Here is a 15100-nt window from a genome sequence, read left to right on the forward strand (position 1 = left end):
ATTAAGTCATACATATTTGAATGCAGGGTACCCTATTCATCCCACCTAACTAGCCATATAGATGTTGGGAGTCTCATCCAACTTAGTTCCCTAGGTATCCTCTATACAAAGAGATCAGCACCTCTGCTAGGGGGGACTATTTCCATCCTATCATAGGTGGGATAGACAAGGCTATGGACATTCCGGTCTTTCTCCATAGAAGAAACGTCCTAGAAAGCCTTGCTAGACAGCTTGCAATAAATCAAATCAATAGTACGCATAAAACAGTATTAAATTTCAATAGCCAAAGCTTTGTGCAGATAAGAATCAATAGTTTTTGGGCTAGTTAAGAGTCAAGTCTGAGTAAAAAATTAGTGACATGAGGTTGAACAGGAGAAGTAAATGTCTGGAACACTCACTTTGCAGCACGCTCCCTTCAACTGGCTTCCCAAGCTTCAGCCAAATGAAGAATGGAGTTGGATAGGTAGTGATGCAGACCATGTTAGAAAATTAAATTGAGAAGCAGACAGTTAACAGCAGAATGTCAGAGTATGTGATTCTAATAATTTACAGTGCTAATGGCTTCTGCTGTATGAATGCTACCGCAAAAGGTAGAAAACACTTGTGCTTACCTCATATATAGGAAGAGACCCAAACACTGCACCAGCCTCTCTGTTTCCAGACTCAAAACTTTCCAAAGGTTGTCTGTGGATCTGACCAGGGGAAGACAAAGTCAGTGCATTACTAGCTGAAAACAAAAGGTAATGAAGACATTACTTCTGTTATTGAATTGCATGGTAATATTCACGTTATCTGAAGAAATGTATATCATTACTATGTAGGGAGATTATGGTTTATGCACAGGTTTTTTTTGTACCATGTAAAGGCTGTCTTGAATTTTTTTTTAAATTAGGAGGGGATCATTCTTCTGCTATAGAAAATGCATAACCAGCAAAATTCCAGCTTCCCAAAATCAAGACAGTTAACAAAATGCTTTTTATCACCTAAGTTAAAACTAGTTTTAAACCCTTAGTTCTCTCACCTATTAACACCTTGGATAAGCGCAGTAAAGGAATAATTTTAAGTGTACTTGTCAGGCTTGGTGGATGCATGCTATCGGAGGATAGTGGAAGTCTAACCAAGGGGTAATGGAGTAAGAACTCCTTCCCAGATGATAGCTTCATCATAGGGTTCTCAGTCTAGCTATCCTTCTGTGGGTTTTGCAAATCACAAAAACTTTAGCAGCCAGTTGGGAAAGATGCAGATGAACAAGACATTTCTGCTGTTAACTGTTGAAAGTGTTGCTTTTTTTTTTTAATACCTCAGGTACCTTGACAGTTCATCCACACTCACATGAATCTTGAGACTTACCTAGGTATTACACTTATGGACAGGGCAGGAAGTGAAACTGTCTTTACATAATATAGCTGTGATTTCAACCTAGGAAGCCAATTTATGGTCCTCCGAAAAGGAAAAAACCCCCACATCTACAGCTTGAAATACTGCAAAGAACTCTTGTTTCCATCAAATTTGAAAACATGAGTTTAATTTGAAATGGTACATTATACAGAGATTTTCTACTTACATTTTTTCATGGTCTTACTAGTATGTTACTGAGTGTGCTGCAGTAGTAACAGTTTAAGAAATACCATATCTTCAACAATGTAAAACATTCCAGTGTCTGCCAATTCTAAGCATTACTCATGTGCATTAATTACTAGGCATTACCCATTTCAGAAAGACAGAAAAACTTAATTATGGTGAGCTAATCATATACTCTAGGTATTTGCACAGCCATTGAATAGCACATCTCTAGTCTGAAGTGCAAACTGAAGTCCACTGGTTTGTTCTGCTCTAAGGCAAATGATAGGAAATCAAACCTTGTTCTCATCAAAAGCTTATCAGAAGGGGACTCCAGTGCTAACGTGTATCAAGTATCTTCTGCTATGAGACCTTCAGTGAGTCCTCTTTTCAAATGACTAGGTAAAACTAGGCAGAACCCACCTCTGCTGACTTGTCCCACAATGTATTCAACCACTGACTTTGCTACAGTAAATTTCATATTTTATACCCAGCATCAACATATTTTTCCCACTAACACTGTTCTCATTACACAGTGCTGTATCTACAGCTGTTGAACAGCAGGGGACCAATGATCAACTCCCATTACTTTGTAGTGCATGCCTCTATGGCACAAAAGCAGCTACATCAGTTTCCCTGTGGTTTAAACACAGGCTGTTCTGGAGACTGTGCAGCACCCATGACTGGTATAACTGTGTCTTAAGTGAGCTCATCAGCTTGTTGCTGCCATGGGGTGGAATGACAGAATGCCTCAAAAATGCATGCTTGACTGCCTTTGCTTAGCAGCAAGTAATCTACTAGTTTCAAATAGTCACCCAGATGAGATGAGAGCTGATCTTGTATCTTGGTGTCACAGTCAGCAAGCACAAATGAGAAGGGAAGAACTGGCTGGCAAGACCGAGCAATAAGCAGTGAGGAGGTGTGTTCCACTCACCTTGTCATCTTTCACCCAAGGTACACAGAGGAAAGTAGCTGGTCTCATGGAGTAATGTTGTCTTTTACTGACTACTGTTTGGATGTTAGGCTGGCTGCATTAGGATATCAGATTGTGGTACTTAGAAGACTCACAGTACCACAGATTTTAGAAGGGGATGTTAAGAGTTCACACCCCTCACTAGCTGTTGACGACTAACCTTTGGGGCAGAATGGTCAGAAAAGTGTTAATGGAAGCTTTTTTTGGCAAATGGCCACAGGATTTGTATGTTTTTCCTTTTCTACTACAACTGCAAGAGAAGTTTCATCTGTTCCGATGACTTCTAAGGGCTAAGTCGGGTAGAGATGGAGAAGCTCCACCATTAGTCAATTAGGGTTGCAGAAAGTATTCAAAACAATATCTAAAGTAACTCATAATTCTACTGGTTTCTGATTTCATGTGAACCCTGAAAGAACTATAGTGTATAACCAGGGATTCACTGCGTTCTAGTATTTTTACACTTCTTCCAAGTAAACTTAAGATATTTAGGATTTCTATTGGAACATGTGAAAATTCTAGGGTTTTTTTAATGCTGTTAAATGAAATAAATGAATCAGTGTATGCTATCTCCTTTGTGGTGAGACCCCCACCTGGAATACTGCGTCCAGCTTTGGAGCCCTCAGCACAGGAAAGACATGGACCTGTTGAAGTGGGACCAGAGGAGGGCCACAAAAATGATCAGAGTGTTGGAACACCTCTCCTGTGGAGAAAGGCTGAGGGAGTTGGGGTTGTTCAGCCTGGAGAAGAGAAGGCTCTGGGGAGACCTTACTGCAGCCTTCTAGTATTTAAAGGGGGCTTATAAGAAAGGTGGGGACAGAGTTTTTAGCAGGGCCTGTGGCAACAGGACAAGGGGTAATGGTTTTAAACTAAAAGAGGACAGGTTTAGACTAGGTATAAGGAATAAATTTTTCACAATGAGGGTGGTGAAACACTGGCAATGTTGCTCAGAGACGTGGTAGATGCCCCATCCCTGGCAACATTCAAGGACAGGTTGGATGGGACTCTGAGCAACATGATCTGGTTGAAGATGTCCCTGTTCATTGCAGGAGGGTTGGACTAGATAACCTTTAAAGGTTCCTTCCAACCCAAACTATTCTATGATTCTATGAAGCTGGAATTTGGAAGTGTGAAACAATGAGAATGAAAACTAGAGAGGTTTCTTCAATCCCTCTGTTTATGCATTTTTGTTCTAGCTTGTCTATTGAATGAGAAGTATATGTAGGGTTATTTATAGCTAATTTTTAAATGAGAAATCCAATTGCATTTCCAATATGCTGCAAGAAGAGAAACAAATTTGTCATATACATTAGCTACCTTTGGAGAAGCCAGAGCTTTGAAAAACTTCAAGTCCTGAATTATGTCCACATGTTTAGTCTTTTTTAAAACTGAAGGTGATCTGGTCAGCGCCTTCCACCTGTACACACAAGACAGAAAAAATCTGATGCTCCTATCAAAATGGCAATTTTGAGTCCAACATTCTTAGCTGGCTCCAAAATAAAATGATTTTGAAGTACAAGTTATTCCTTATATCTTCAAAATATAATTTATATTAGGACATTCATATGTGTCATGAAGTGCTTCACTAACACTTTGTAAATCCAGATACTGGCTTGTCATCTTTAGAAGGCTGGAAATGTTGATGTAAGAGACACTAGTTACCACATCTGGGTGCTAACTCACTGTCTGATAATGGCTTTTCATAATTTCTGTTAGTTCTGACTACAATTCCTGTATGCCATTTTCATAACAAAGAAAGTTTCCTCTGCTCATATATCTGGTTTCTAAAGTTAATCACAAGAAGAAATGATCTACAGTGTCTGTTAGTGTAGGTTAACAGTTTCATTTATAACCAGAAAAATAAAGTCAGATCACATAAGCTAAGGAATTATAAACTACAGAGAGAAACAGAGACTATTCTTCTAAATGAGTTTCTCTACCTGCTGACATTTTTCAATAGATCACCTGAAGTGCTTGTTTAAACTGTAAGCACCTATGCTATTCAGCTGGGTTTGTACATTTTCAGTGTATGTACATTCAGGGAATATCTGTTAGTAGCATTTATAACTTGATTTGTTAATTGAATTCTAAAACTTATTTTAGTGACTTATGTGACAGCTATCCATTAAGCAAATGGTAGCAGCATTTTGAAGATAACTGACTTGACCCAAGAGGAGCTTCTGTATCCTGTAAAAAGAACAAAGCCTAGCATCCATAAGTAACACAGCCTTTTGGAGGACAGTTGGCTAGCTATCCATTACACCATTCGGTACAATTAATCCGGAATAATCGAGTTATTCTTGAGGTGACAGCACACAGAATGTATAGAATAATAAGGCTGAAACTTTCTAGTGCGCAGCGTGTGGCCACCTTTTTTTCTTTTTAGTTCTCTGCACAGTTAAGCAGGCTTCTCAATTGCTTGCAGTCTGTTTAACTGATGTGTTTTAAATGTATGACAGCCATTCTCCTTTACTGAAATATTTGAAGAGTCCTCAAAAGTAGTCACAGTTTGACACAAGCATGTCATTTACGGAAAGTTTCTTTAAGGTTAGCTGGCTTAATTATAGTATCTTTGATTCCAGAGGTTTCAAACTAGCTGCTAACTATTTAAAAGGACTACAGGGGTTAGTCCTTCGAACACAGCCAAGCGCTTCTCTATATTGATGATTTACTGTTCTGACTTCAGTGGGGCTACTCACATCAGTAAGAACTCTATGGAATAATAACTGTTAGCAGGATACTGACCTAAATAGGGTAAGAGTAACACACCTTAGAGATTTCCCATTGTCCCAAAGTGCTTTGGTTAAAAGGCAGCCTAAGAATGCTCATGGTATATGAAACTTTGCCACTAAAGCATGCATAACTTTTTAAGCCCTGAAGTAATTTCTCCCATTTGGACTGCTTTGTTACTAAAGGCACCGTGCATGTTGCCTCTGAAGATTCCTGCTTCAGTTTTTCATATCCATTTGGTCAACTCACTAATTAATGAACCAGGGAGCTCCAGGATTAGAAATACGACTTAAGATAGAGGGTCAAGGCTGTCTGGCTTGACTTGTAACTAACCCACATCCCTTGAGAACTCTACCTAGAAGGAGAGAGGTCCAACACTGCTGTTGAACACACAACATTTATGCCAGTATCAGAACGTCATGATCAGAGGTATGTGAATGTATCCATATGTGTTATGTACCTATAACGTCCCAGCAAATTTAAGACGACCATTTTTTAAACTGAAAGATTAAATTTGGCTTATTCTTACAGAAGGATTTTGTAACTCTTCCAGTTAAGCTTTTCAATAAATTTTTTTTGAACCCACAAGTATATCAGCTTGTGGAACTGGAAAGGAAACAGGCTGCTAACCTGAACAGTGTACATAAGATACAGACTCTAATTGTGCTAAAATCTGAGACGATTATCTAGTCATCACTATTACTGAATTCAAATCCTGAATATCACCTAATCCTGACTGTCACCTAGTCATAACAATTAAGAGTTTTTTCCGTGCTGTGTAAAAATGTTTTTTAAAAGGATTTTTCTAAATAACTAATAGGAAATACTAGTATTTTTTCTGACCTTCAGGTGAAAGGTGCTTTTTAAGTATATTTTCAGAACTGTTCCTCCAATCATACATGTATATAAATGTATGAGATCTTACTTGTCCCTGTCCAGCATGAGAGGATATTCAAACTTCTTCTTCTTTTCCATGTGCTTGCTTTCCTCTTTAATTATAGTAGGAAGGTTATTAACATCACAAGGCAAAATCATCCGACTGATATCTGATAATTCAAACTTCCTGGGTTGTCCGAAGTAACCAAGATAGTATCCGTTCATGGCATGCCAGAGCCTACAAACATAGAAGCAGTGCCAAAGGAGAGAAAGGAAAAATGGATACTTTTAGAAGTGGAACAAAAATGAGAAAATATCTGTCTACACTATCAAGTTCTGCAGCACTGTTCTAGAGTTCAGTAGCTAGTCATAAAAAAAAAAAAAAAAAAAAAATCAATGAGATTGAAGTTCACTGTTCATAATGTAAGTAACTTGAGAGTAAAAAAATCTCAGAAACATGTAAAAAAATCAGAAAACAAACAAACAGTTCACCTTTATAATTACAAAACTGAAGACTAAAGGCACCAATATTCTGAACTGGTCCTAGAGTAAGGTGCTGCCACGAGAGCACGATCCACACAAAATTTCCTCACTGATTCTCCCCAAAAAACTCAAAGAATGCCCTTCAAATATACTTGTTAGTCAAGAAGGAATTAGTTGTCTATAAAGCATCTTCAGACTGCGATGGTTTAATTCCATAAGCATTTGTTAGATGCAATGCTTAGGACCCATGTCAATTTAACAAGTATTGAAAGCTAAAATAGGATTAGACCAGGAGGTCATTTAAAAAATGATGGGACTATTACCTATGCATTCAAGGTCACCTTGCTGAAAGAAAATGACAGTCTGCAAGAGGTCTGACTTCCTGAGAAAACTGGAAGTGTTACATCAAAAAATTAGTTTCTTTCAGGTGCAGAACAGAAAATGTACCCAATGTTATATTTTATTTAAGTTCTAGCCTATATACAAGTCCAGCAGGAAGAGGAACTTTGGAGACAGTTCAATTGATTGGCCATAGCAGTAAGAAATATTAGTCATTTTTGTACCTGACTGAACCATCGATAGATGCTGTCACTACCACATTTTTCTCCTCTTCATGAAATAAGTCAACTACTTCAGTAGAGTGTGCCTTCCAGCAGAGCTCCTCCTTTATTTGCTGAGGGAAAAAAGCAACATAACCACATTTCAGGCAGTTCTGTATGCCACCATGCTTGATAGCTTAGTGGATTTATCAGCATGGCTTTCTGAAAATTAAGAGAGGTGAAAAAGTAATCCCTCCATGAAGTAGCCTGCAAATGGCATATGGTAGAAATGCCTCTCAGGGGACATGGAAAAATTCATTCTTAACGTAACCTCTTTGAACACAATGGAATAATGCTAACAGCATTTTACTTCTGTTTTCCTTGTTTTTCATAACATCAAGTTATTATTTTAAGCAAAGACATGACCTTTATGTGCAGGAAACATTTTTAGTCCCTGTAGAGCTCTGAATCCATTTTTCTCTGACTTCTCTTGGTATACTGTTCAAGTTAAGAATATCTGGCAGATTTTTCCTTACATTTTTACTATTTTGTGGATCTTCTAAGAATGAAGCAATGCTCCAGCGCATAATATGTCCCTCTGTTTATGAAAGGGGAAAACAAAACATCAATAAATTTCATTAGTTCTACACATTCACTGGTTGCTGCCATATGCCCTTGGTAAACACTGGCCAGAATGAAACAGAGATTACCAGCCAGTGAAAGTTATTTTAAGATGATTGTCACAATCTCATTGTCAAGCACAGAGTAGAAAAAAATGGACTATTCATTAATATGCAAAGAAATATATATACTCTTTGTGAGCAATGTGTTATTAACTGGATAGGTTTGAAATGGAAAGAACGTAAAGTTTTTTCTTTAAATGACATGAGGAAAGTAAAAGTCATCTTATCAAGACAGTTATCTATTGCACAAAATAGGTATGAGAGCTTCCTGGGGATTAAACTGTTTGTAAATCCTGGTAAAATGGACAAAGTTTGATTAATTGCATACATAATGAAAGCTTAATGTTTTACAACCTTTTAGTGCACTCATGTGAAGCTAGAATCAAAGAACCATTTTCCTTATTACCCACAACTGCTCAGTTTCCTGCCTAGGGTCCCTCTTTCCTGATGAAGTTGCCTGTTATCTCTTGTTTCTACTATGAAATAGAGGAATCTTTTGTGTAATTCCAACTTTCATACTGGTCACATTTAGTTTCTAGGATGGTACATTTCCAAGCAAGCAAGGAGGCTGGCAGAGAAGTTAACCTTTTTCTAACAGGGAAAAATCTGTAAGGGGAACAAGACATTGGTAGTAGCACTGCAGATAAAAGAGAAGGGTGCGGAAAGCATGAAAAGCAAATACATGGTGGCATAAACACAAAAGGACAAAGGGAGAGTATCAGATGAATAGGTAATAGGGTGAATACTTTCCCACAACTAATTAAAAACCTGTTCAGTGCATGTTGCCTTCCTGAACTCATTTACTGACTTAAATCAATGGGGAGTGGAATCTCCGCTTCATTTTCAGCATCAACGTCAAGCTACTGCTCAGTTTTGAAACAAATGGGGAAAAAAAAAAACCTTTCTCCATCGAACTTCTGACAGCATAAGAGCAGGAAGCTGGCAGGAAACAGTTCTAATAGACATTTTAGAAGAAAAGTGACACATTAAAGGACAAAAATCTCATATGACAGATGCAGAAGAGGAAAATTGCTAGGGTGATTCTAAAGCTTTGGAGGAGAATCAGACAGCAGACAAACTCTTGGACTTTCTGCTAAATGAAAGCCAGATTTGGTGTGAAATTAAAAATGTAACAATGAGCTCCTAGCACAGACCACAAGTGCTTTCTTTCATTGTATAGCAGCGTACTGCTGAAGCCATTGCTGTGCACTCCATATCAGTGTCTGAAGCATGGCTCTTGGTACTGCCACAGCTGCAGTTTTTTTATTTAGTTTTATTACCATGGATGTGAATTTTTTGCTTGTTCTTAGCAGTAATCTTTGCCATTGATGTTAATACAGTAATTCACATGGGAAGTATATGCAGGGCTTGTGAATGAAGAAAATTGTAAAATCTTTTATGGTATCAATTCTACTGAAAATGCTATTAACACTAAGTTTTCATCTACCATCCTTTCATACTAGAAAATACCTTTTTAAATTATTTAATTATAGCTTTGATGGAGAAAGTCTGGCAGCATTTTGACCTTCATTTCCACATTTCTGGCACATTTACAGAATGATATTTTGTGGTCCTACAGACTGCCCTGAACTGAATGACTAACATGTTTACTCACCCTTACTGCCTGCCAAAAGCATTTTAGTGGAGATGTCTGTACACAGTGTTGTCAGAGGAACTGAAGAATATTTTGAAAATGGCAAAAGTTCTTTCACTAAATTTCCCTAAAATAAACAAACACACACATATTTGTCTTTATAATATCTGCATGAAAAAAAAATAACAATCAATGCATCAGAAGTTGAGTGCCATTGATTTGATCTATTCAGCATTACTCAGCTCATATCTGTTCAGAAAGCTGCTAAAAAGGCAGTTTCCTAATCTACTGAATGACCCAGATAGCTGGGGTATATTCTTCTGGATTGCTCTCTCTTCTACATCAAAAGAACAAGTTATTCCACGCTTCAGGCAATTCAGTCTAGTTGTACCTGCCTCTACTTCACCACTTACCTCTCATTTTCTGTGCAATATCATCAGTATGCATCTCATTTGCTACTGAAATGTTGTTTCTTGCTGCAAATGGGCCCATGATGTCTCTGTCACCAACTTGTTATATTTTTCAAGTAAGCACCAGCAGACTTTCTCCCTTACTGCCTCTTCAGGTTTGGGAGGAAGTGAGGGGGAATGCCTTGCTGATAAAGAGATTCTTGACTCTCTCATTCATGTATCATACAATGGTACTCCCCCTTCTTGCTGTATTTACTTTGTATCTCTTTGTTAAAGTAATATGTTTTCTGGAATAGTTTTATAGTTCAGAGGTGATATGACAACTAAGCCATTGGCACTCTGTTGCATGACTGGCTTTACAAGCTGAGTATAGCTGTAGCCACTCTGTGTTAGGATTCTATTCTCTCCTGATTTGTAACCCTACTAGTGCTAGCTGGCTTGTGCAATGTTCCGGACGTATTTCTCCTCTTCTGAGAGCAGGACACTCTGCCTTGTCTATCATCCTTTCTTAGAAGGCAAATGTGGGTGAAATATCAACTTCTAGACTTTCACATAACTTTACATTCAGGTTTTTTATAATTATTTCAAATCATGTTTCTTCATTTTCCACTTGCCATTACTCCCTGCTACAGTTATTAAAGCAGAACAAATTTGTGTCTGTGGAAGAAACTATTAACCAAAAAATGCAATAAAATATCTACTGCTGCAATTGCTAGTTAAAAAGCATGTTTCCAAAGATTAGTAAAATTGTCTTCTCAATGGTCCAGTCCCATCCCAAAGACATTCAGATAGCTTACCTGAATACTCCATAGGCAGATACAGCCATTTTCATGAGCAGAAGCCAGTATTGGTGAGTGTCCTGCTACAGTTTTGGATAACTGTACATTCATCTTCAAGTGCTGGATATTCTTATACCGAGTTGTGCCTTCTGCTTTGGAACACAAATAATTATACATTTTCTCAACAATTTTTAGTACTGCTTTTGAATGCACAGAAATTACACAACACCAGGAAAAAAGTAAATTTGAAAATAAACTCCATCATCAAGATGATCAAGAACATTACAGATATGGGTAAAATTAAACCGAAAAGAAATTAGAACAATCTTCATGCTTATCTAAACCAGCAAAAACTATTGCTCTATGATGCAAGGGAACATTAGAGTACAGCAACAGATTTTACAGAAACTGCAAGCACCAGTGAGAGTGGAGGAGGACTGCAAGACAGTGGTCATCAGGACAGCTGAGAGGCAGTTCTGCAGCCTCTACATGAGGCTTCTAGAGATTATTATAAATTCAGCAATGAAGTGAAGCTTAATAACTAAATGACACAACAATTCTGGAATCATAAATTTCTATACTTACTTCTGCAGTTCAAAACTTTTGCTAAATGCAAGGTGGTGGTCACAAAGAACCTTTTTTAAGTTCCTGCTGTGACTTCCCCAGAGCTGGAGATGCTGGGGGGTCCCATGAGGGTCCTCAGTGAAATGGACATTCAGTGGATGCAGGACCTAACACGAATGCCTATTTCATTGAGCAGCTACAAGGCTTAGGGATGTTCTGGTTTCAGGACATGTTTTCTTTGCAAAATAAATTCAGATTAAATCCACATTTCAGCTGACCAAATTTCTTGTTACTGGGAAAGTCTGCTTTCCAGCAGAGGATGTCTAAAGGATTCAGAAGAATCTAGAGGATTTGCTTCTTGCAAATTCATTGATTCCATTTGCACAGTTTTAACTCTTAAGCACTTGGCTCACTTTTGTTTCTGTCATTTTAAGGATATATACGATAGGGAAGATTTTTCCTTCTAAAATTTAATCTGCTTTTGAAGATCTTGTCTCTGAAGCCATTCACTCATACTTCACTCAAGTTGGCTCTTGCTATACCATTTCAATAATTAATTCCTCAAATATTTATGTGGAAAAGAAGTGTGTACAGTTGACATTCCCAAATTCTGCAAGTTTTTCAGCAACATGTCTATTTAGAAAAAACCCCAGCAATTAAGCCCTTACATGTCCGGCATCCTGGCCTGGCTTTTGGGAAATAGCTGCAAATCAGGAGGAAGCAGAAGATGTTGAGGTGTGTCATCCACATACCAATAGTATCCAAATTATTCTAAACACAGTTTGTCAGACAAACTGACAAAGTCAGTTTCTGTGGTAATCATCTGGGCAGTAGTCATGGATCAACAACATAGAGAATGAAAAACATCTTTCCATACCTGTTATCTGAGTATTAATTTCATCACTTTTTACATTTTCCTAAAAGCAAGGAATAAAATGTAGCAGAATTAGAAAATGGAACTTGGGTGTAACTACAGAACAGTTCTCTATTTGAAATTATTTTAAGGACTTTTTTTTTTATCGAAGGATTTAAATATTCCACCAATTTCCATTCAGTCTGGGAAAGCACTGAGTGAAAACAAGAAACATTCCATCTGAACAGAAGTAAAATCACAGATGAACAAATGAAATTAATTGGAATTTAGGAGCATGCTAAAGGTAAATCTGGCTGAATGGCATTAATTTCTTGGGACAAGCAAAGTTGATCACTTACCAGTCATGTGAGTGTAACCTAGTCTCTTAGACAGTTTAATTCAGAACATGCATATAGTCTTGTTATTGCCTTGAGTAAACATGAACAAAGCATAAATAGCAATAACATTTGCATCTTTAGTATGAGAATTGCCACAGTCCTTCATTTGTGCCTTACTATATAGGCTTCTGAGAATCCCCAGGGCTGACAGTAATCAGTATACTGGCCTCAGAAATTGCCAAGTCAAATAAGGCAGGAAAAACTATGCAGCCATGAGTATTTGAGGTATCTTAGAAGAGGACAAGCCACGTCAATCTCATCCTACCTATTGACCTGTAAGGCTTGATGTGTTGGGCTTTTCGGGGTCTTTTTAAGAGCTGCAAATGACCATCCATTTTCTTATTCTAATGATTACACAGCACAAGATATTGTATACTTTAGTTTGCAGGTAACAGTTAGGCCTGTGTCTACTTGGGAGTCTATGGAAGTGCCATGCTCTGCTGAAACAACATGCTGGAAAGAATCTGAGAGGTAGCAGGATTTTCCTCATTTTGCCTGCTTGCTATTTGTTGCTATGCTGATGTGGCATGTTCTTCTGGCATAAAAGAACAAAAAGTGTCACAAAAATCATAGTACTATACTTAGCAAAAATACACTAGTTGAGACACTGGCATCTTCATGGTAAATTAAAAAAATAAATAAATCATATTGTCATTTGAAAGAATGTATCCAAGCAAGTGTGGCTGCAATGTAGATGTGGTTCCACTTCTATTCGAGTACTTCATGATTTGTCTATTTTACCTTCCCCTTTGAGTTCTTCTGTATGCCCATTTGAAAGTCTGAATTGCTAGTGATAAGCATCTGACGAACACTCTGATAGTCAGCTATTCCATGTATCACAGAGCCAGCTGCCTGACAGAATGTATTCTTAATTTCCCACCTCATTCATCTTAGGTGAACAAAGTTAATTTCTCTGTAATTCTTGATATTTAGTTTTGTGCATGGCTTTATGGAGGGATTTTAGTAAGCTACAGAATTTTAAAACCAAAACCAAAATGAAAACAGAAATTTGTTTTGAATGCTACGAAATCCATGAAGCCACTATACCTACCTTATGTAGGTTCAAAGAACTTCTCTTGTTCTCTAGAATGGTGCTGATATCACCCCTCACAGTAGCAGTAGTAGAGGGCAGGGAACTAATTTTCCTGTGTTAAAGAAATTATTGGAGATCACTGACATTCTTGAAGATCCTGTTTGCTATCTGGAAATCAACATCATCCAGTGAAATAAAGCATAATAAAATAATGCCTGAATTGACTGGACTAAGGGTTGTTGGTGTTTTAGAAATTTATCCTACTAACTAGGCAATATTGCACGGCCAACCTCTCCTGTCAGGAGTTTCGAGCAAATTAAATCCATAGTAAAATTAACATTGGTGTTCATCCTCAGGAAGTGAAGGGGGAAAATTCAGTGCATGCCAATGGTTTGTTCCCTTCCATTTTACACAGCGTTTTGCTCTGCAAATAGTTTTCAATTATAGAAACTTACTTTCAATCTGGAAAAAAAAATCTTCAGAAATGGGATTCTATGGAAGAAACTCAGGAAAAAAATTTGTATATGGTCTTCAATGTTTGTCATTCTGAGTCAAGAAAAGTTCTGACTGTGCTAATGAGAGGTTCTTGCCACGTAACTTACATTGGTGTCACAGCTGCTCTGTTTTTGACAAGTGTCTGAGTAATTGGGATAATGTAAAACCCACATAGAAAGTATGCAGCTGGGGTAGCCCACTTAAATTTGGACAGGTGGGCATGACTTTGTAATTTTTCAGTGTTTGAATTTACAAAGTTGCTAGCATTCTTGAACATTGTGTGTATGTATATGACCACAGTCAAATTAATCCAGCTACCTGCCCAGTACATACAAAACATTCTAAGCCTATATGGTTCAAAGACATTGTAGGATCCTCTTGCCTAAGCATAATCAGAACTTTTTTTGATTTATAAAAAACCCTGTTTGTGAATTGTAATCACCACATTTTTAATTTAGCTAGGATTTCTTAAACTAATCCTTAAGCTATAATGTCAAAAAGCAAATTTATGTTCAATTATGTTGCACTGGTACATTTAGGGATGTAGTAAATGCATATGCTACTTGAAGGTTTTAAAGCAGCGTAAGACCGTAAACTATCCTTATGATTCAGGAGAGCAAAAAGTCTGCCTAATTGCTTAATACATTACAGCTGCATAAGTATTTAAAACATACCAAGTCCTTTTGGCTACCATTGCCTTTGCATATCCATTGGAAGACAAGCACTTCTGAAATGATGTACAAGGTGCAAGGCCTTTCTCTCAAAATGAGCATATTCAGTAAAATTCTGTTCTCCATCCAACACTACCAACCTATGCCATCTTTTAGTCTGTTTTAAGATGAAACTTGAGGCTGCACACTTCAATGAGCTTGCCTCTCTCTTCTTGTTTGCTGAGAGTATCTAACAGCATGAGGATTGTATCAGATTTAAAATAAAGCAAAAACCTGCTGCCACTCAGAGCTATCTCACAGAGATAAAAATCAAAGAAGGTACAGTACACAGGAAAACTGATGCCTGACAAAAGCTAACCTCTGCTGAATTCTTCAACAGAATTGAGACCTATGAGATTATTTAGAGGATAAAAGGATAGCTTAGTGGAGTGGTAAAAACAGAACATATAATATGGACTGATA

At 37.6% G+C, this 15100-nt stretch overlaps 1 protein-coding gene across 1 annotated transcript in view; it reads right to left on the reverse strand.

Annotated features, from left to right (window-relative positions):
- Nucleotides 1–611: 611 nt before the first annotated feature.
- The window catches only part of WDR64 (WD repeat domain 64), a gene marked incomplete at its 3' end in the record, with an annotated part of 78526 nt that continues 64037 nt past the window's right edge, over nucleotides 612–15100 (reverse strand). Inside the window, exons 18-26 of the mRNA XM_010296174.1 lie at nucleotides 13491–13584; nucleotides 12066–12105; nucleotides 10643–10776; nucleotides 9457–9562; nucleotides 7695–7756; nucleotides 7183–7292; nucleotides 6186–6374; nucleotides 3848–3947; nucleotides 612–692 (exon numbers count right to left, since the gene is read on the reverse strand). Of these exons, the coding sequence (XP_010294476.1) occupies nucleotides 612–692; nucleotides 3848–3947; nucleotides 6186–6374; nucleotides 7183–7292; nucleotides 7695–7756; nucleotides 9457–9562; nucleotides 10643–10776; nucleotides 12066–12105; nucleotides 13491–13584 (916 nt within the window). The remainder of the gene's footprint in view (nucleotides 693–3847; nucleotides 3948–6185; nucleotides 6375–7182; nucleotides 7293–7694; nucleotides 7757–9456; nucleotides 9563–10642; nucleotides 10777–12065; nucleotides 12106–13490; nucleotides 13585–15100) is intronic.

The sequence above is a fragment of the Phaethon lepturus genome, unplaced genomic scaffold (genome assembly GCF_000687285.1).
Source record: "Phaethon lepturus isolate BGI_N335 unplaced genomic scaffold, ASM68728v1 scaffold4781, whole genome shotgun sequence".
Lineage (NCBI taxonomy): Eukaryota > Metazoa > Chordata > Aves > Phaethontiformes > Phaethontidae > Phaethon > Phaethon lepturus.